This window comes from Sturnira hondurensis, unplaced genomic scaffold (assembly GCF_014824575.4).
Source record: "Sturnira hondurensis isolate 20B ecotype Veracruz unplaced genomic scaffold, ASM1482457v3 Scaffold0001221, whole genome shotgun sequence".
NCBI lineage: Eukaryota > Metazoa > Chordata > Mammalia > Chiroptera > Phyllostomidae > Sturnira > Sturnira hondurensis.
In genome coordinates, this window is record NW_028073852.1 from 730165 (window position 1) to 751592 (window position 21428).

Sequence of the window (21428 nt, forward strand, 5' to 3'; positions counted from 1 at the left end):
GGTGCGTTCATTGCTGGCTTCCTGTATGTGTTCTGGCGGGGGATTGAACCCACAACCTTGGCATATCGGGACGATGCTCTAACCAACCGAGCCACCCCACCAGGGCCTGCTACAGCTTATTTCATACATTAGGGTCACAGAGGTGACCTAAGGAGGGTCACAGGAAATCCACGGGTCGTCGATCAAGGGGCGGAAGCACCGCGGGGAAACGCTGGGGCTGGGTGGAGAGTGCAGCGGAGAGACTTCTACACGGACCCGTGCGGGCGGCTGACGACAGTGACAGTGTGTGGAGCTGGCAGAGGCCCCGAGAGGACAGCGAGGGGCTCCGTGGTCTCCTCAGGGGCCTGGAGAGGACACTGTGTGGAGGTTTCCAAGGTGCGTTGCCTCAGATGCACCGGGAGGGAGACCAGTGTCCAAGATCCATCATCTCAGATGAGGGAGACCACAGCAGGCTCCCCGGAGGCAAAGACTGACCTTTGTCGAGGAATCTGCAGGCCGAGGACGTGACCGCCTGCCAGGACCCGCTGTCAGTCAGGAATTTCTGTGTCCGGGACACTCTGTGCAGTCACGTCCTGTCCAAATCCGTGACCTCCCCACAGCATGTCCAGTTTTGTCCACACTTCTGACCTCACTATTTTCGGAGCACTTTGCCACCACAAGGCGTCCCACCCAGGACGTTCCCCACGCCAGCCCCGACTCCGGTGTTTCTCGTGACCACCTTTGGCCCTTCAGAGAGGGTGCGGGATTTGGAAGCCACGGACTGGAGCGGGGCGTGCTGAAGGCCGCTGGGGTGCCTCTGCCCTCGGCGCACAGGCCGTACCTGTAAGAGCCTGAGCACCTCTCCCTCCACACCGCCTTCGGGCTCCTTCCTCCTCCTCCCTCATTCTGCATTTGTATCGGCTGAAACGGTCAACATTCAACCGCTTTCCATCTACAGAAACTGGCAAATCCACACGACCCCTCCGAACACCCCTTCTCCACGGTGAGAACCGTTCTTTCAGTAACAGGAATATACTTATTCGCTCTGTTCCAAAACACCCCCCAAATAGCTTTGGGACTCCTACAGCAATCCCGCCACCAACCACAGACCTACTGAGAAAATGTCAAGCTCTCCTGGCAGTTATTTCTGTTCTCAGAACGCACCCCACTAGAGAAAAGCAGGGTATTGTGTTCAAAATTCACCGAATGAGTTATTTTCTTCTGTGTGGCCATGCTGATTTGATACACAGGTTCATTCGCGTCTGAACAGTCGGGTCACACATTTTAAGGTCTTTTCCACGCTTTCTGATGTAAGGCCACATTTGCATGATGCAGGACACGGATTCGGGAGTGGCGAGGACAAGGCGCGACTGAGCAGGAACAGACCGAGCAGGGGGCTCCCACCCCGTCCGGTCCTGCGAGGCCCCAGAGTCCCTGCTCTGCTCTCTGCAGACGCCCGCCCGGAGGCGCGGGACTCCCCTTCCTCCACATCCAGCAAGTGACAAGGACCCGCCCTCATGCACTCTTCCCCCCTCCCCCCGCAGTCCCCAGGACCCTGCTCACAAGTCCAGTCCCCACCCCCCTGGCATGATGCTGCCAGAGCGGGGTGGTCCCGGGGAGACGCAGTGCAGGCTGCTGCGGCCTCCGGCACCCTGGGGTGTGGTCAGGGCCCATGGTCCAGGCTCCCCAACCTGCACCCACCTGAGCGAGGACACCTCCTGGTGGCCAGGCCCTCTGCTCTCCCTCTGAAAGTCAGAGCGGCCAGGGCCCACTTCCCAGGGAGGTGGAGCCACACCGGACATCACACAGCGAGCCCCCCAGCTGTGGGAGCCCTGAGCCTGCTCTGTTCCCCTCTCGACACCCTATCACAGCGGTCTGTCTTCATCCACTCCCTCCTCCAGAAGGTAAGCTTGCTGTGCAGTCCTGGGGTCCCCGAGCCAGGACGGGGTTCCACCGAGTGAACTCACTAGAGTCAGGGACCCTCCCCGCGCCTCACCGCACCCACGAGCGGGGAGCTGCCCCACGCCAGGTCTCAGCTGGTGGCCTCCAGGTAGGACAGACACCTGGGCAGGTAAGAACCTCAGCTCACACTCACATGTGCAAGAGAGATCACATTGTTGATCTCACAACCTCAGTTTCCAGTTGTTACCCCAACAGCGGGCAGAACAGCCACTGCCCTCATCCGGGGCCCCTGCTCAGCCCTGGGTGTCCCCCTCTGAGAAACGGGCGGCGACCCCCAGGTGGAGGGTGATGGTGCTCTCCAGACACTCAGCACAGCCCCCACCTGCCCCCCGTCAGCTCCGAGGCAGCCGCCCGGTCTGGAGAGAGAGCAGGGACGGCCACCTTCCAGCTCCCTCCGCCCTGCCCCCCTCCTAGCGGGAGGCCTGACAGCTGCTCCCAGGGTCTGCTTTGAATTAAAACGTGGCGTGGCCCTTTAAGAGAAGCATCCGCGCCCCCGGCCTGCTGCCCCCTTTGATGTTGCTGGCGCTGACAGGTTCCCAGGGGCGAGATCTGAGGGTTGGTTTCTGCCTCCCCAGAGGCCACGTGCGGATCACAGGGTGGGGAGGAGGGTGGATGGAAGGTCACGTGGCCAACCAGCCACGCTGGTCTGCAGCCGCTATGCCGCGGTGGCTGGGGACCGGCAGGCTGCACAGATGGGGGCCAGTCGGCCTGGAGCTCATTAGGGCACAGCCGAGCCAGCAGCTGGGAGAGCTGAGCAGGAGCTGGCTCTGGCCCTCGCGGAGGGGCCTGGGCAGCCCAGCCCGCCCTTGCCCTTCCCCACCTGCACCGTGAGCAGCAAGCACAGGCTGGCTCGCTGGGTGCGCTCCCAGGGCCCCCCAGCAGCCCCACCCCCACCCTGTGCGGGAAGGCCCTCCAGACATCCCCCTGCCCTCACTCCCCCCATGCCACCCCACCCCGTTCTGGGTCTGGGCCAGTCCCTGGGCAACCCTGGTGCTCTGGGTCTGCTGCAGGCCAGCCTCCAGGAGGGCCCTCCTGCATTGGGGAGGGCAGGGCGGCACAGGGGCACCGAGAGGCAGGCAGGTCCTAATCAAGCAGGAGTGAGGCCCGAGGGCCCCAGGGGCATCTCAGACTCAGCCTCCCCCTGCAGAGCTGGGGGCTCGCACCCCTGCAAGAAGGGGGCCCCAACCCCCAGGTGCTCTCGGCCCCAGGGCAGGTGGTGTGTGACCCCTGCTGCTGGGTGACCCCAGAGCTGCTCCTGCCAGGGCTGCAGACAGTCAGTCACCTGGTCCCCAGGAGAGGACATCTCCCAGCGTCAGGCCCCAGAGCTGTCTATGAGAGGCCTGGACCTGACCCAGCCGTCCCAGCTCCCAACCCTGGCCCCTGGTGAGGGGCTTTGCTCCTCTGGTTTGTAGGATATGAGGCCGTGGGGAGTTCCCATTGATGGGGAAGTGGGGGGCTGGCCTTGAGGCGCCTCCCTGGCTCTGAGGCGCAGATGGGCTCCTGGCTGGCTGGGAGTTAACCACTGTGGGGAGCTGAGTGGCCGGCCGTGCCCCCCAGCCTTCCTGAGCCTCAGAGACCAGCAGCTGGGGCTTGAAGCTGCCCAGGTGGCTGTGTGAGGCGGGGCAGCTGAGGCCAGCAGGCAACAGCTGGGCCCCAGACAGCAGGCGGCAGCTGGAGCGCAGAGCTGCCACCCTCAAGCTCAAGGCCCTCAAGGGGCCCAGGAGGGGGCGGGCCGGGTGGCTTGGAGCCATCCCATGTCCACCCAGTGGTCCTGGGTCCAGGGCTGCTGAAGGCCCAGACCTCTGAAGGCCCAGTGAGTGACTGGTCTGGCAGACCCTGGGCCGGGTCCCAGCTGGGCCCCCTGGGCACTGACCGCCCCCTCCAGTCCTCTGCCCTCTCTCTCCTAGGCCACCAGTGCACCCCAGCTCAAGCCTTACATCGTGTTTCCTGAGAAGTGATGTTTCTGATGCCCTTTTCCCAGGACCTGGGCATGTGCCCACGAAGGCCACAGCTCCAAGTGGTCAGCACTGTGCTCCCCTGAGACCCTGCCCTCCCCCACAGTGTTCCCCCCAGGAGAGCATCCCCTGCTCCTGCTGAAGACACAGGTGCCCTCTGGGGTCTCCCCGTGCCAGGCTTGCTCGGAACCAGGCCAGGGGGTCCCGAACTCAGCCAAAGGCCCCTGCTGCCCACCTGAATGGGAACCGGGAGGCAGAGAGGCAGGAACAATGCAGAATCTACCCTGGGTGTGGCGGCGGGGGGGGGGGGGGGGGGGGAGGGNGGGGGGGGGGGGGGGGGGGGGGGGGGGGGGGCAGGGGAAGGGGCCGGCCGGGACGGCTGGGGTCATGGTGTCACGTGGCCTGCTGGACCGCTGCCAAAAGGCAACTTGGGACCTAGTTCCTGCTCCTGGTCCACAAGGCTGAGTGTCTGCCCTCCAGGTGTGCCATGAGGCCCCTGCGTCAGAACTCGGGCTGCCCTGGGCACTGAGGGATGGCCAGCTGCCAGCCGAGAGCAATGACCTCACTTATCACCCACTCGCTGTCCTTACACGTCCGGCCTCATGTCCTGCTCCCACGACCTGGTGAGGTTGGTGAGGCACGAACAGTTGGGGACACAGGCTCGGAGGCCCAGCCCCGGGCCCAGACGGGGCAGAGCCAGGCCCTGGGTGCAGAAATGGGGCACAGCCACGTCCACCACGCGCACCCCACAGATATCTGTCTAGTGAGCTAGTGGGGGCATAAAACGCTTTCCACATCTGAGGGGGGTGGTTTCCAGAGCTGGACCAGGACTCTCATCCCCTGGCCCCATCCTCCCAGTCCTCTGTGGCCCCACGTCCAGCCTGCTAACTCTCGATGGTCTTACCCACTGGTGCTCTGGGGGTTTTAGGGCTAAACTCGCATCACATGAAGCCACACAACTCCACAGCCCTCAGTGCGATCACGACCTTGGGCCCCACCGCCTGCCAGGCAACGGCGGGGCGATTTCATGGCCCCACGAGGAAGCCCCACCCCCGCAGCAGCCCCTGCCCAGCTCTCCCTGCACCCCTGGCAACCAGCATTCTGCTCCCGGACCCGGTGCACTGGCCCATCCCTGACGGTTCCTATCCACAGAATCACACAGCACACGGTCCTCTGGGTGTGGCGCATCTCACTCAGCTCGGCATCTCTCAGGCCCCGCTGTGACTGCGCCAGAACCTCGGCCCTTTCTCTACGGCCGAGCACCAGTGCCCTGGGCGGCCTACTTCTTTGCTGGTGGGTGCCCGGGGCTCTCTGCCTGTCGGTGATTGTGACTGGTGCTGCCGTGATCGTCCACGTGCAAGCTTTTGTTTGAACACCTGGTTCCAATCTGTTTGAGGACACGCTTTGGGGGAATGGCTGGATCATGCGATGACCCCATTCGATCCTTTGGGGACCCACTGGGCTGGGCTCCGCCACGGCCACACCATCTCAGACCCCCAACCAGCAGTGCCCAAGTTCCACGGTCCCCACATCCTCACAACACTTGGTGTTTTCAACTTTGGTTTTTATCCTAGCCACCCCCAGCCAGTCTGGGGTGGCCCCTGACCCATAGCTGCCCAAGGTCCCCTCCTCCCCCGTGTCAGGGGAGGCCACTGTGCTGCATACAGGCAGTGTGGAAGCAGAGGACCAGACCAAAGGACATGCTGTCCTGCCCAGGGTTCACCGCGGGACCCTCCGAGTGGGGAGTCTGAGGTGCGGAGACAGAGCTGGTGCCTGGGGGCCGGCGCAGGGCAGAGCCCGTCTGTCTGAGTCCAGGGAAGGCCCTGCACAGCGGCCAGGGTGGCCCAGGGGCGGTGGGAGAAGAGCGAGCTGGGCAGGCAGGGGGCAGAAGGGCAAGGAGCTCCTGGGGAGGTGGGGCTGCAGCACCTCTCTGCTTCTGCTTGCAGCCTTGGCCAAACCCAAACAGGAACTTGTTCCGGTCCAATGCGCGGGCCGCGGCGCCCCACAGCGAACGCCAGGGGATCTCATATGCTCTTCCCCGGCCCGGCATGTCGCTGGCAACCAGGCTGCCACCCCGCTGCGTGCTGCACCGAGCACTTTCACGCATGGGCTCCCGTAATCCCACAGGAGCCCTCTGATGGGGGGACGGTCACTGCCCCACTTTAAAGAAGAGGAAATGGGGGCACAGACAGAGGTCACGGGCCTTGCCCAGGATCTCCCCGGCCAGGAAATGGCTCCGAGCCAGGCCAGCATCAAGCACAACCCTCACAGGCAGGCCGTCCAGCTGGGAGCCGAGTCTCCCTGCCAGGGACTTGGAATCACAGGCCCCTAGTGCCAGAGGGGCCTAGGGCAGGTTGTCCCCAGCGCCTGGGTCGGCAGGGCTGGGAGACCGCCTCTCAACGAACCGGCCTGTGTCGGAAGTCGCTGCCTCTGGTTTGTCCCAAGCAGGGCCTTTAAGCTGATCCAACAACAGCGGGGGCTGGCCAGTGTGGGTTTCCAAACACTCAAAGCTGTCTCAGCACCTCCATTAGCCCCCCTGGGCCTTGGGTCCCCCTCATGGGGAAGATGGGTGCAGCTGCCCCCAGCACGCCTGCGGAGGGCCCTGCCCCCAGCACCCCTAGGAGGGCCCTGCCCTCCCCTTCCCTGAGCCCAGGTGGATCTCCAGGGCCCCAGGGCTGACCTCAGGCTTTGAGGGTTGTACCCCAGCGCCTCGCAGCCCTTAGGCGCTCACAGAGCAGCTCTCAGGGGCCCTGGTTGGCCTTCCACTGCCACTATCCAGAGCCCGGCTGGAGCGGCCTGCTGGGTGCGTGCAGGGTGGGTGTTGTAACTTCCTAATCTCAGATCATCATCACTCAGTGCTCAGGGCCAAAGGGGCCCGGGCAGACTACAAAGGCAGGGGCCAGGCACAGCTGCGGCCAGAGCCCCTGGCGGCCTCTGATCTCCTGGCCTAGAGGGGCTGCTGGTGCCTTCCAGGGGACACAGCCTGTCCACTGCTCCGGATCGGAAGGGGGCTCGGGGAGGCCTGCCCCAGCTCTAGACTCCGTCCCAGAAGGTGAGTTCTGGGTGTCGTGACATCCAGCAGGCAGCAGCTGGGAGGGGAGCGGGCGCTGGGGGTGTCAGGGGAGTGCATAAATGCTTTGCTGTCCTTGTCTCCCCACCCGCTGGGGAAGAAACCTCCTGGATAAACACCTGCCCCTTCCCCATTTTGATTTCTGACAAGGAATCTCCTCTGCCCCCCCCCGTTTGGTGGTTTGGGGAGGTGAGGTGAAGGTCAGCTACAACGGTCAGTGGAGGTCGCTGAGCTGAGGCCAGGCCGGCAACTCTTCCATCTTAGCCCCCTGTCCGCGTCACCTGCTCCCCCACCCCGCCCCCGAGCTGCAGGGCAAGGAGTGGGTCCGGGATCCGTGGTCCTCAGCTGGAGCTCTGCAGCCAGGGCGCACCGCGGGAAGACCCAGAACCGCAGCCCAGCGGCCTCGGCAGATGGCAGCGCCCCCTCTGGCCCCAGTGCCTCCGAGGGCCGCCCAAAATCTGTCCCTCCAGGCGCGGGGCCGGAGGAATCCTCCTCGGCGCCGCGTAGGGGCGCCCGGTCCCTCCCGCACCGTTGCCTACGGCGCCCGGGCCTCGAGCCACACCTGTCCGCTGCTCCAGGAGGCCCCGGGCGCGCTGCAGACGGCCCCTAGACGCGGAGCCCTGTGTCCGCCGTCGCTTTGATCCCGGGGGCCCGGCAGGATAAAAGTCCTGGGAGGCACTGCGCCAGCGCTAGAGAGCGAGGCAGCCGAGCCGGGCGCACGGCGGGCTGGTGGTGCGGGGCGAGCGACGCCGAGAAGCCCGGGCAGCGGGGCCGCGGTGAGCGGGGTTTTCCGGGCCCGCTGGAGGAGGGGTGTGCACCGGGGTCCCGGGCGCCCGGCAGCTACACCCCGGGCCTGGGCAGGGTGAGAGCGCCCAGGCCCGTCGGGTGAGCGCGCCCACCCTGCGCCCCCAGCCCGTCGGGCCCGGGCGCCGAGCGGCGGGTGGAGTGCCCCCCGGCTCGGAAAAGCCCCACTCCTTCCCCGCCGCCGCCCTCGCCGCACCCCCTTCCAGCTGTCCCGGGGGCGGGGGCAGCGGCGCCGGGCTGGCCGCGGCGATTGGAGCCGCCGGGGCCGCGGGCCGCGCTGCCCCCCACGGAGCCGGGCCGGGAGCGCCTCCGGCGGCCGCGCCGGGGTAGTCCAGGCCCCTCCGTCAGGCTTGCGGTTTGGGAAGAAAAGGCGATGCCTCCGCCAAGAAAAGAGCGAGCGCGGTCCCCTCCCCCTCCGCCGAGCCCGGGCGGCGGCGGCGGCACATCTAACGCGCGGGCACCCGGGCCGCCGCGGCCCCCGCAAACTACGCCCAGGCTCGGCCCCCGCCGCTTATTGGCGCGGGCGGGAGCCAGCGCACCCAGACCCTCCGCTGCCCTCGGCCGGCCGCGCGCGAAGCCCGAGCTGCCCCGGCCACGGCGCCTGGACCCCAGAGCCTCGACGCCGACCTCCCGCGCCTCCTGGGCCAGGCCCAGCGCGGGCAGCCGGGCGAACCAGCAGGCGCGGCCCGCACCCCTCAGCCCCGACGCCCCCGGCCCGGCGCCCCCACCGCCGCCGCCGCCTCACGGCCGTCCGCTCTCCGCAGGTGGCCGCCGGCTGGAGCGGCGCGGCCATGGGCCGAGGGGTGCGCGTGCTGCTGCTCCTGGGCCTGCTGCACTGGGCCGGGGGCGGCGAGGGCAGGAAGACCTGGCGGCGCCGCAGCCAGCAGCCGCCCCCGCAGCCGCCCCCGCAGCCGTCCCCGCAGCGCGCCGAGGCGGCGCCCGCGGCCGGACCGCCGGTGGAGAGCTTCCCGCTGGACTTCACGGCCGTGGAGGGCAACATGGACAGCTTCATGGCGCAGGTCAAGAGCCTGGCGCAGTCCCTGTACCCCTGCTCCGCGCAGCAGCTCGATGAGGAGCTGCGTCTGCACCTTCTGCTCAACACGTCGGTGACTTGCAATGACGGCAGCCCCGCCGGGTAAGGCCGCGCCCGCCCACCCCGACCGACCGGCGCGCCCCTGCCGGGGGGCCCCCACCGGGCTCCGCGCCGCCTAGTCCGCAGCGGGGCTGCGAGGTTCCTCCCGGTCCCGGCCCCGACGCAGGGAGTCTCCGTGCTGGACCCTCCCAACTGGCCGTGGCGGTTCCCGCCCCCAGGGGAAAAGCTCCCGTCGGGCTCCCGGAGGCGCTGCGCTCAGCAGAGCCGTCTCCCTAACTCCCCGCGCCGGGGCTGGGGCAGCGCTGGAAGCACTGGTCCCTGTCCAGTCCGGGCACTGACCTCTCGGCCACCGGTGCCCAGACCCTCTGCTCGTGTCCTTCGGTCCCTGGGCAGGGAGATGGCGGTCCTCGAGTGGCCCTGGCTCCAACAGGAGGAGGCGACGCAGCGGGGCGGGGAGAGCCCTTCGGTGCCCCCACCCCCACCCCAGCCCTGCTAAGGTCGGCTCCCTGCTGCTGCCCCGGCTGCCGGGGGCCCCAGCGGGCCGAGGGCCGAGGAAGGGGCACAGGTGGGGCAGAAGGACTGGGGAGCGGCGCTCACCCCTCTCCACCCCCAAAATAGATCAAGGCAGGACGCGACGCTGAGGGCTGGGGAGGAGCGCGCGGAGCCCACACGCTCAGCGGGGCGGCAGCCCGAGGGGCCTCGGCAGGAAGGCGGCGACCCGCCTCGGTGGCGCCCGCGCCCCTTCGCGCGCGCCGGCGGGTCCCAGTCGCCCGCGCCGCGCACACTGCTCCGGCGGGGGCGCTTTGCGCTTCCCAAGCGCCACTGTGCGTCCCAGGAGGATCCCGAGCCCCAGCGAAGGCTCCCGCCTCCCTGCCCGGCCGCCGGCGCCGAGGTTACAGCCTGTCTCGCGCGGGGCGGGCCGTGGGGATTTTCCACGGACCACACAGCCCCTCGCGGCGGGTCCCCGCCCCGCGAGCGCCACCTCGCGGGGCTGGCCGCCGCGGGCCGCCGCTGCGAGCGGCGTGGACGTGGCCGCGGGCGCCCCCGTGCGGCCGGCGCGCGCCCGGCGACAGGTGGAATGACCCTTTCCTGCCCGGCGCCGGGCCCTGCGCACGGCTCACCGCCCACCCGCGCTCCTTTGCAGCTACTACCTGAAGGAATCCAAGGGCAGTCGGCGGTGGCTCCTCTTCCTGGAAGGTGCGTCCCAGGGGCCCGGGCGGGGGCGGACGGGGGTCCCCGGGGCGCGCGATCCCTGAGCGGTGGCTGTGCCCGCAGGCGGCTGGTACTGCTTCAACCGGGAGAACTGCGACTCCCGCTACAACACCATGCGGCGCCTCATGAGCTCCAGCGACTGGCCGCGCACCCGCACTGGTAGGCGGGGAGCGGGTGGCCCGACGCACCAGGGGCTTCCCGGGGTTCCCAACTGGAGGTCCTGGCTCCGCTCGCGGGAACCCCAGAGGGGCCCTGCCCCGCCCCTCTCTGAACTTCCTAAGCTCAGGGCGCCCTCACACTCGTCTTGGTTTCTTAGTCACAGGTTACCTGCCAGCGCTGGCTTGCGGCTCAGGGAACACGGGTCATCCCTAGGTCAGAGCAGCAGGTGGAGAGGGAAGGGGCGATCCAGGGCCACATCCAGGGGGTCACATCCTGGCTGGTCACTCTGGCCGTGATGACTTTGTCTGTTTTCCACTTCCCCAGCCACCTTGGCTCCAGGCAGCACGGCACCCACCTTTTAGGGGCCATGCAGGACACCCCCCCATGTCCCAGCCCTTCCTGTGGTCCCCACCCTTGCACACAACCCCCCTCCACCAGAAGGACCCACTGCCTCTGTTCTCCCCCCACGCAGGCACGGGGATCCTGTCCTCCCAGCCAGAGGAGAACCCCCACTGGTGGAACGCCAACATGGTGTAAGAGGGAACTGGCGGGGCCTTCCCGGGGAGGGGGCCTTCCGGCCGGGGGGGGGGGAGCTGTGGAGGAGCAGGGTGCGCTCACTGTTCCTGTGTTGCAGCTTCATCCCCTACTGCTCCAGCGACGTCTGGAGTGGGGCTTCACCCATGTCCGACAAGAGTGAGTGCCCCGCCCGCCCCCCCCCCCAGACCAGGCTGGGAGGGTCAGACCTTCAGCCTTGTGACTCCCTCTGACCCCAGCCTGCCCCAGGGCCGTGCTGTCCAGGCTGGCCTGGCCTCGGGGGGGGGGGATCCCCACAGCTGCTGTCCCATGGGAGGGGCCCCCAGCATGGCCATGAGTGCCTGGCCCACCTCCCTTCAGTCTCCCCAGCCCCCAGCTGGGACCCCTTCTCCTTCCAACCTGGAACAGGAGGCCTGGCCCTGGGTCCAGGCCCCCTCTTGAAGCTGCCCCCTTCTCCGTGCAGATGGATACGCCTTCATGGGCACCCTCATCATCCAGGAGGTGGTGCGAGAGCTGCTGGGCAAGGGGCTGAGCGGGGCCAAGGTGCTGCTGCTGGCAGGCAGCAGGTGGGCTGGGCAGCCTGGGCGGGGCAGGCTCCAGCTTTACTCTCTGGAAGGTGCTTCCGCACTTCGTGCTGCGGTTGTGAAGGAGGCCTTGGGCCTGGGGACCTGGGCAGGCAGTTAGCAGGTAGCCACAGACCAGCGTGCCTTCTCCAAAGCCACAGGTCCTGGGAGGCTGGGGTCTTAGTCACTGTGTCCCAGCAAGCATGCATGGAGCCCTGGGGACATCTGGGGGGATGGAGGAAGGGCTGAGGCCACAGAGTGCGTCTTTATGGTCAGGCCAGGAAACTGAGGCAGAGGGAGAGAGGAGGGGAGGGAGGTTTGGGAGGGAGCACGTCACCTGCCACCCAGTGCTGGGTCCGCCTCCAGGACCCAGTGCCGGGGGGCGGGGGGGGGCGCACCAGAACCCTCCCTGGGGCAGGGGCTTGGCCCTGCAGGCTCTGGGGGCTGAACACTCTCCTCCCCTGCAGCGCGGGGGGCATCGGGGTGCTGCTGAACGTGGACCGTGTGGCTGAGCAGCTGCAGGAGCTGGGCTACCCGGCCATCCAGGTGCGGGGCCTGGCCGACTCGGGCTGGTTCCTGGACAACAAGCAGTACCGCCGCACGGGCTGCATCGACATCCTCACCTGCGCACCCACGGAGGCCATCCGCCGAGGCATCAGGTGCCCTGGAGGGGGCTGGGCCCTGGGGGTGTCCATCTGTGGGTGGAGGAGCAGGGGTGGGGTCCCGGCCGGCCTGACCGGTGGGTGCGGCCCAGGTACTGGAATGGGCTGGTCCCGGAGCGCTGCCGGCGCCAGTTCAAGGAGGGCGAGGAGTGGAACTGCTTCTTTGGCTACAAGATCTACCCGACCCTGCGCTGTGAGTGTGTCAGCTGGGGGCGCTGGTGGGACGAGCAGGGGCGGGAACCCCGTGCCTCCAGCCTGAAGTCCAGCCCCCAGAGGCCAGGCTCAGGCCACTGGCGGGACCTGGAACAGAGTGACAGGCTCGTCCCGTTTGCCTGGGACTCTCCGGCCTTAGCCCTGAGTCTGCTTGGTCTGGGGCAGACCAGGGTGGGGCTGGGGGGGAGGGTGGGGCGCTTGGGAATTGCCTGCCCACTCTCGTGGTGAGGAGCGGGCTAGGGAGCCAACCCCCAAAGCTGCTCCTGGGCAGCAGGATGGGGATTGCACCCCCACCCCCACATGCTGGGGAGCAGTAAGGTCCCGTGCCAAGAGACATCATCATCACCAAATCTGGGTTGAAACAAGTCCCTGGGAGGCAGGGAAAGGTGGTGGTGGGCAGGGGGCTGAACAAGGTACTTCTTCAAGGAAGGGCGGGTGCGAAGAGGGGAGGCCAGCTGGCCCGGACTGGGAGAGCCTGAGTGAGCCCGGGGAGGGGGTGGGGGTGACGAGCACCAAGCGAGCCCAGCTGAGCCGTGCCCCCCAGGCCCGGTGTTCGTGGTGCAGTGGCTGTTCGACGAGGCCCAGCTGACCGTGGACAACGTGCACCTCACGGGGCAGCCAGTGCAGGAGGGCCAGTGGCTGTACATACAGAATGTGGGCCGGGAGCTGCGGCACACGCTCAAGGACGTGTCGTGAGTACGGGCCCCTCTCCGCGGGTGGCGAACCGCCAGGCTCCGAAATGGAGGTCCCGAGGGGCGCACGGCAGGCCCAGACCTGCCTCTAGTGCGGGCCCACCCCTGGACTTCCCAGCCCTGGAGAAACCTGGGCTGTATCTGGGTGTGAACAGGTATGGGGGGCCCTGAGGGGCACGTCACTCGGTGAGAGAAGCCAGTCTCCGCATAGGGGGACTGTAGGTCCCCAGTGCACCACCTGGTGGGGCGTTGAGAATGAGACTGAGGGAGAGAGGGCGAACAGGAACTCTGGGTCGCCCCTCAGTTTTACTGTGCGCATAAAACTTTTTAATAAAATAAAGCCTGTTTTAAGATGACATAGTGCTTGCCTGGCCAACATGGCCTCCCACAGCTGGACACCAAGCAGGGCATGGAGGCAGGAAGGGACCAGGGTTAGCAGGGAGCACATGGGTGGAGACAAGGCCTGGGGTGAGGAGCAGCTGGCCCTGGGTGGGCCAGGCTCCGGGGGGGGGGGCACGGGGTGGGGAAGGGGGAGGAGGTGCGGGCCACTCCCCAGCAGAGTGTCTCTGCACAGGGCCAGCTTCGCCCCTGCCTGCCTCTCCCACGAGATCGTCCTCCACAGGTCAGTGCGCCCCTGCCTGGCCCGCTCAGACGGCTCCCTCTGAACCCACGGAGCCCCCGGCGCCCACCCGCCCGCCTCCCCCCACCCCCCACCGGCTCCCTTCCAGGGCTGCCAAAGCCATGCGGACACCCCGCCGGGTTTCTGTCCACAGCCACTGGACGGATGTCCAGGTGAAGGGGACCTCGCTGCCGCGGGCCCTCCACTGCTGGGACAGGAGCCTCCAGGACAGCCACAAGGCCAACAAGGCCCCTCTGAAGGGCTGCCCGGTCCACCTGGTGGACGGCTGCTCCTGGCCACACTGCAACCCCTCCTGCCCCACCATTCGGGATCAGTTCACGGGGCAGGAGATGAGCGTGGCCCAGTTCCTCCTGCACCTGGGCTTCGACGTGCACACGGTGGCGCAGCAGCAGGGCCTGGAGCCGGGCAGGCTGCTCGGGATGCTGAGCAGTGGCAGCTAGGCTGGCCGCCCCAGGCCACCCTGCCACCCTCCTGCCCCCCTGGGACGGCCTGGGCCCCGGCTGGCCGCGCCCATGCCGGTCTGGACGCCTGCCCCCAGCAGCCTTCACTGCCCCTCCGCCACCACCGACGCTCGCAGAGGCCTCGGGACCCCTCTGACCGCCAGCCTCGCCCGCCTGCAGCCCACGGCGGGGAGCCAGAGCACTGGATTCCTCAGCACCCCCGCCCCCCAGCCCCCAGCCAGCCCCGGCCTCTCCTGTCCTCTCATATTATTTTATAAAGTGACTTTTTTATTACTTTAATTTTTTAAAAGGAAAATAAGCAAGAAATATATGATGAATGATATTGTTTTGTAATGTATATTTTTAAATAATGAAAAACCAGACAACAAAAGAACTTCTCCCTGTGAACGTGTTTATTTCATCAGAGTTGGCCCGCCTTGCACCCCTCCCCCAACCCTGGCCCACGGCAGGGGGAGGGAGGACCGTGCAGCCCACACCGGCCTCGCGTCCCATTCTGACCCTCCCCCAGAGGGCGCCCCTTCTGCTCACTAGTTCAGCCGGGAGGGGAGACCTCGATGCGGGGAAAGCAGCTCCAAGTCCGTTCATCCCGCCACCAAGGCGGCCCGCACTGGCATCCACGGCGCAGTTTCGTGGTGCTGGCTGGGCACTTGCACACGCCAAGTCCTGTCACCACGGGCGACCTCTGGGCACCATGTCACTGTCACCCCAGAAAAACGCTCCCTTCCCAGCCACCGCCTTGTGCGCTGGCTTTGCTTCCACTCGGACATGCCTGCGCTCAGCCTGAAGGTGGCGGGTCTGAGGGTGAGAAGTGCCCCCAGCCCAGCCCCTGGCCCTGCCCCCCAGAGCAGCGGTGCCAGCTCTCCTGTGGGGGGTCCTGGAGGACCCAGTGCCCCGAAGACATGCGCATGCGCACTCTTCACACACCACCGTCACTTCTCGTGGTGCCCTGGGGCCTAGCAGAGCCGCGTTGGCCTTGGGTCCCAGCCAGCTGCGCTGGGCACACGGGCAGGTGTATCCCTGAGGGTCCCCAGAGTCCCCAGAGGCGAGACTGTGTCTCCCCTCCCTCGGGTGGGGCTTCCCGAGCGCTCCCTGCACTAAGCACCTTAAGTTGCATCATTCCCCCTAGCTGCCCTACAGGTAGGTTTTATCGCAAACCCCAATATACAGACAAATAAACTGAGGCCCACAGAGGCTCCATGGTGGGTTGTAAGGGATGGAGGTGGGCTCCACTCCTGGCCTCGGCCCCCACCTGTGAGGGCAGCCTGGGCCTCTACCCCATGCACCTGGGGCCCATTATCAGTGCTGGCTTCCCTGCGTGGCCCATCTGTGCTCTCCTCTGTGGTCTCCTCGGGGACCCACAGAGCCCCAGTGGGAGACAGTGAGGTCAGCGATGGGGTGGCCAAAGGTGGGAGAAGAAAGGAGGGGTCCCTGGAGGTAGCTGCTGGCTTGGGGGAGCAGCCCCCCTCAGACTTCCCAGATGGCATCAGAGAGAGTTCCCTCAGGGGGGTGGGCTCCCAGCAGGACGGGGGCTGGCAGGACCCGAGAGGGCTCCCACGGCCACTGACCTGGGGAGACATCCTGAGCGAAGGGCCTGCCACACACAGGCAGAGCAGGGGGCGCGGGGGGCCGCAGCCCAGACACAGCTCTTCCTGCAGAGAAGGCAGCAGCAGGGGGGTCAGCAGGACCCCTGGGATCGCACAGCCGTCCCACTTCTGAGGAGGTGGGGCTCCAGGGCCCATGGCACCCGACACCTGAGGGTTAGGCCCTGTGGGGTTGCACCAAGTGAATAAACCCTTTGTCCCCGTGGCCCTGATAAGAAGGCAGAGGTGTGGCCACCTCAGCCCAGTGGTCAGTCCACGAGGCGCTTCCCTGCGGGGCCAGTGACGGAGGGCGCCCAGGACGCACGGGAATGCCAGGTGTCATCAAAGCTTTGGCTGTGCGGTGCCAGCATGGCGGCAGAGCGCGCTGTGCCGCCAGCCCGGCCTTCTTAGAGTTGTTGCCTCCTGATACGGTCCTGTCACGCGGTTCCCCTGAGAGCAAAGGTGCTCAGCACAGAAGCCACCAAGGTGCCCCTGCGTCGGTGACCAAGTAAACAGACGGTAGCCCTTCCAGACGGTGGCAGATGGCTCGGCACCAGGAAGAGGTGCGCTGGTGAGCCGTCCCCCGGTGAAGGGAGGCACCTGAGACGCTGGGACTTGCTGGCACCAGCAGGTCCGGTCCAGCAGCCGCTGGGGGAAAGGCAACCCTGTGTCAGCAGAGACCAGGGTGGTTGGGCAGGGGCTGGTGAGCGGTCGGGAGGATGTCCCGGGCAGTGACACCGCTGTGTGCAGCTGTCACGTGGGCACGGGGTGTTTGCCCGTTTGTCCAAACCCATGGGATGTACGCCACCAGAGCGAACCTATCGCCCCTGGTGGACTCTGGGTGATGGCGACGTGTGACAGTAGGCGCAGGAATTGTCACCAATGCACCACCTGGTGGGAATGTTGATGGTGGGGGAGGCTGAGGGCGGGCAGGGGGCGGATGGGAAATCCTTGTACATTCTGCTCAATGCTTCCATAGACCTAAAATTGCTCTAAAAAATTGGACCCACTTAAAAACTGCTCAGGCGTTCACCACAAACCCGCAGCCTGCTTTGCCTTCGTCAGTGGGAGCGTGACCTTTACTGCCCTGCGACCTGAGACCTGGAACTTTCCCTCAGCATCAGCCCCAATCTCAGATTTCAACTCTGCGCTTAAAGAACTCCGAGGATCCCAAGGTTTGGGCAGGGCAAACACGTGGCCACCTCTCCGCCCCCTTCCCTCTGCCGGCAGAGTGGCCCTGACCTCCAGGCCTTGCCCATCGCCCCTCCCTCCTAAACGCTGCCCACCCGGCCTGTGGTGTCCACGGAGCTCACGCCTCTCCTTCTGCACCGACACCGGGCCCAGTGCCTCCCTGGGGCCTCTCTCCTTCCAGACCCGCCTTCCCAAGGCGGGCCCCAGCTCCCCCTCTCACCCGCGGCTTCCTCTCTCCACACAGCACACTCCTCCTACCGTGCACGCCGCCGTAACCACGGGGTTCGGGCTCTGCTGTCACTCCAGAAACACAGGGACGTGCGTCTCCCCGGGGCCGGGCACTCCGCAGACACAGCAGGGACGTCTGTTGGGCGGCGGGGGGCAGTGAAAAGTTCATTGGAAGACACAGAAAGAAAAAGATAGTAACACACCCCTAGCAGTTTTAAAGCCACGGAGAGAAGTAAGGACTAGAAAACCTAGGGATTTGGGTAAACTTTGACACATGTGTTTTACTGACTTCTGCGGGCCATTTTACAAAAATTGTCTGAACATTTTATTTTATTTATTTTTTTAATAAAGATTTTATTTATTTATTTATCTTTAGAGGGGAAGGAGAGAGGGAGAGAAACATCAATTTATGGTTGCCTTTTGTGCATCCCCTGCTGGTAGTTGGCCTGCAAGGAACCGGTCTGCAACCCAGACATGTGCCCTGACTGGGAATCGAACCGCAATCCTCTGGTTCACAGGCCCGCGCTCAATCCACTGAGCTACACCAGCCAGGTTTATTTTATTTTTTAAAAATATTTTATTTATGCCCTGGCTGGTGTGGCTCAGTGGATTGAGCACGGGCCTGTGAAGCAAAGGGTCGCTGGTTCGATTCCCAGTGAGGGCACATGCCTGGGTTGCAGGCCAGGTCCCCAGTGCAGGACACATATGAGGCAACCACACACTGATGTTTCTCTCCCACTCTCTCTCCTTCCCTTCCCCTCTATAAAAAAAAAAAAAAAAATTTTTAAATTATTTATTTATTTTTAGAGTGGAAGGGAAGGAGAGAGGGAGAGAGAAATATCAATGTATGGTTGCTTCTCGTGGGTCCCCTGCTGGGATCTGGCCTGAAACCCAGGCATGTGCCCTGACTGGGAATCGAACAGTGGTTATTTGGTCCGCAGGCCCACGCTCCATTCACTGAGCTAAACCAGCCAGGGCTGTTTGAACATTTTAAAAAGATTGTATTTATTTATTTTTAGAGAGAGAGGAAAGGAGGAAGAGAGGGAGAGAAACATCAATGTGTGGTTGCCTCTCATGCACCCCTAGTAGGGGACCAGGCCCACAGCCCAGGCATGTGCCCGGACTGGGAATCGAACTGGTGACCCTTTTTTTCCCACAGGCCAGCACTCAGTCCACTGAGCCACACCAGCGGCGGGCAAACACTTTTCGAATAACAGTATTTGTTTACACAGAGGCTTGTTACAGCTTGCAAAAGGACACCCCATAGCAAGATGCACCCCCAGCCCCTACCGTGGTTGCTGGTGCTGTCCCCCCATCAGGGGAGCTGGGCTTGGAACAGGAGCGCCCTCAACTCAGCAGATCCAAAACGCACGGCAGCCCGCTCCACGGCGGGGTGTGCGAGAGGACACGGGGACCCTGGAAGGGCCAAGGCCGGGAGGCTCTCAGCAACAGAACAAAAAAAAAGGAGTTTTGGGTTTTAACTCAAAGTATAAGATAAATGGGCCTAAAAATTAAATTAAAATCTAATTTAATTTAAAAATAAAATAAATGGGTCTGAGTCTGTACTGATATAAAAAAATAATTGAATATACAAATAGAGGAGAAAAGACCAATCTCTTTCGCAGAATTCCAAATAATGTTTATAGATTCCCTCCCCTCAAGGCGAGGGATCCCCCCGGCCACAGTATGGGCCAGCACAGTGGCCTCCCTCAGAAGAGAACAGGGTGCAAAAGGGGAGGAAGAGACACCCACAGAGGGGACACCTGGAAATCATCTCAGCCAGGTAAGGCCACATCACGTGACTCATGTGGAGAGCAGGACCTTGGTGTGACCACTGGCAAGGCGCGCCTCGCTTCCGAGATCTCCCTGCCCCACGCCCACGAGGCCAGACCGACACTGAGAGAAGCGGCACACGGGTCGGGCGCGGGGACGTCGGCACAAGCCCCGCCCAGCACTCAGCCCCGTCCCGGTTGCGGGGCACCAGCACCTTCTGAGAGGCAGCCAGCGCCCCCAGCAGCCCGTGGAGTCCCGCCACCCACTCGTCAGGGGAGATTCTGCCCAGAAGAGGAACAATAGGTTGTAAAACTGAAGAAGTAAAGTGTGAGCCCTGGCTGGGGTAGCTCAGTGGATTGAGCGCGAGCCTGCGAACCACACGATCGAGGTTCGATTCCCAGTCAGGGCACATCCCTGGGTTGCAGGACAGTTCCCAGCAGGGGACTCACGAGAGGCAACCATACATTGATGCTTCTCTCCTTCTCTCCTTCCCTTCCCCTTTAAAGATAAATAAATAAAATCTTTTAAAAAAACTGGAAAAAAAGAAGTAAAGTGTGGACGTTAGTTAAAAAAATGTATCAGGACGGGCTCATGAATTGTAAAAAGCGCCTCCAAACAGTGTCCAGCACTGTGGGTGTGAGGCGACTGGTATGGGGTGTATGCAGAGTCTGTCTGTGCAGTTTCTTTGTCCATCCAAAGCTGTTGGAAAAATAAAGTCTCCTGAAAAATGTTGTGAAACCGTCTTTTATTCATCCAAGAATATAAACCTAGCTATCTTTCTTTTTAAAAATATTTTATTTATTTACTTTTAGAGAGAGGGGAAGGAGAAAGAGTGGGAGAGAAGCATCAATGTGTGGTTGCCTCTCATGCGCCCCCTACTGGGGACCTGGCCCACAACCCAGGCATGTGCCCTGACTGGGAATCGAACTGGTGACCCACTGTTTCACAGGCCCACACTCAATCCACTGAGCTACACCAGCCAGGGCTAAACCTAGCTATTTGTAATGGTAGTAAGACATACTTCACTCATTTTAAAAATTGTTCTTTTTTCTAGTTTAGAACGTGACAGCTGTTCATTCATCTTTGAAAAGTTGGAAAATACGACAGAAGAGCCACCCTGGACAGGTGCTCAGTGGATTGGAGCATTGTCCTGACACGCCAAGGCTGTGGGTGTGATCCCGTGTCAGGGCACGTGCAAGGATCAACCAATGAGTGCATTAAAAAGTGGAACAACACGTCCTAGCTGGTGTGGCTCCATGGATTGAGCGCCAGCCTCCAAACCTTTAAAGGATCGCGGTTCAATTCCCAGTCAGGGCACATGCCCGGGTTGCAGGCGAGTTCCCAACGGGGGACACATGAGAGGCAACTATACATTGATATTTCTCTCCCTCTCTCCTTCCCTTCCCCTCTAAAGATAAATAAATAAAATCTTTAAAAAATAAATAAAATAATTTTAAATTGGAACGAATCAATGTCTCTTTCTCATTCCCTCTCTCATAAATCAGTAAGTAAATTTTCTTTTTTTTAAATATATTTTATTGATTATACCATTACAGTTGTTCTATTCCCCCCCTTCATTCCCCTCCACCTGGCACACCCCCTCCCCCACCATTCTCCCCCCCTTAGTTTATAACCACATGTCTCAAGTTCTTTAGATTCTATATTTCCCCCACTATTCTTGCCCTCTCCCCTATCTATGTTTTACCTACTGTCTATGCTATTTTCTGTACCTTCTCCCCCCTTCTCCTCCTCCCACTCCCCTGTTGCTAACCCTCCATGTGATCTCCATTTCTGTGGTTCCACTCCTGATCTAGCTGTCCTCTTGCTTTGCTTTTGTTTTAGGTGTGGTTGTTAATAACTGTGTATTTGCTGTCCTTTCACTGTTAATATTTTTCATCTTCTTTTTCTTAGATAAGTCCCTTTAGCATTTCATATAATAAGGGCTTGGTGCTGATGAACTCCTTGAACTTGACCTTATCTGAGAAGCACTTTATCTGTCCTTCCATTCTAAATGAAAGTTTTGCTGGGTAAAGCAATCTTGGCTGTAGGTCTTTGGATTTCATGACTTGGAATACTTCTTTCCAGCCCCTTCTTGCCTGTAAGGTCTCTTTTGAGAAATCCGCTGACAGTCTGATGGGTACTCCTTTGTAGGTGACTGTCCCCTTATCCCTTGCTGCTTCTAGGATTCTCTCCTTCATTTTAGTCTTGGCTAATGTAATTATGATGTGCCTTGGTGTGTTCCTTCTTGGGTCCAACTTCTTTGGGACTCTCTGAGCTTCCTGGATTTCCTGGAAGTCTATTTCCTTTGCCAGACTGGGGAAGTTCTCCTTTATTATTTGTTCAAATAAGTTTTCCACTCGTGGCTGTTTCTTTCCCCCTTCTGGTACCCCTATAATCCGGATGTTGGAACGTTTAAAGATGTCCTGGAGGTTCCTAAGCCTCTCCTCATTTTTTTGAATTCTCATTTCTTCATTCCTTTCTGGTTGGATGTTTCGTTCTTCCTTCTGGTCCATTCCATTGATTTGTGTCCCCATTTCCTTTCCATCACTATTGGTTTCCTGTGCATCTCCCTTCATTTCAATTAGTTTAGCCTTCATATGTTCCTCTAATTTGTGACTTTGTTCCTCTAATTTGTGACTATAATCTACCAGTTCTGT

The 21428-nt window shown here is 62.7% G+C and overlaps 1 protein-coding gene across 3 annotated transcripts; it reads left to right on the forward strand.

Moving 5' to 3' along the window:
* The first annotated feature begins 6901 nt into the window (after positions 1 to 6901).
* NOTUM (notum, palmitoleoyl-protein carboxylesterase) lies at positions 6902 to 14146 on the forward strand. 3 transcript variants are annotated; one of them, XM_037068663.1, is made up of 12 exons: positions 6902 to 6948; positions 8535 to 8905; positions 10008 to 10060; positions 10139 to 10234; positions 10707 to 10767; positions 10869 to 10927; positions 11232 to 11334; positions 11799 to 11990; positions 12086 to 12186; positions 12751 to 12898; positions 13473 to 13520; positions 13672 to 14146. In XM_037068663.1, exons 2-12 carry the CDS (start codon positions 8562 to 8564, stop codon positions 13976 to 13978), a joined length of 1512 nt encoding a protein of 503 aa, XP_036924558.1. In that variant the 5' UTR covers positions 6902 to 6948; positions 8535 to 8561; the 3' UTR covers positions 13979 to 14146. The 3 variants fall into 3 exon arrangements, with proteins under 3 accessions (XP_036924558.1, XP_036924549.1, XP_036924539.1); XM_037068654.1 differs by lacking the exon at positions 6902 to 6948 and adding an exon at positions 7480 to 7742; XM_037068644.1 differs by lacking the exon at positions 6902 to 6948 and having other exon boundaries at positions 8174 to 8905.
* The last annotated feature ends 7282 nt before the right edge of the window (positions 14147 to 21428 follow it).

Excerpts from the sequence above, each read along its gene's own strand:
- NOTUM (XM_037068663.1), top strand. The coding sequence starts at position 8,562 with ATGGGCCGAGGGGTGCGCGTGCTGCTGCTCCTGGGCCTGCTGCACTGG. Across the intron at positions 10,928-11,231 it reads TTCACCCATGTCCGACAAGA|ATGGATACGCCTTCATGGGC; the intron begins GTGAGTGCCCCG and ends TTCTCCGTGCAG. Across the intron at positions 13,521-13,671 it reads CACGAGATCGTCCTCCACAG|CCACTGGACGGATGTCCAGG; the intron begins GTCAGTGCGCCC and ends TTCTGTCCACAG.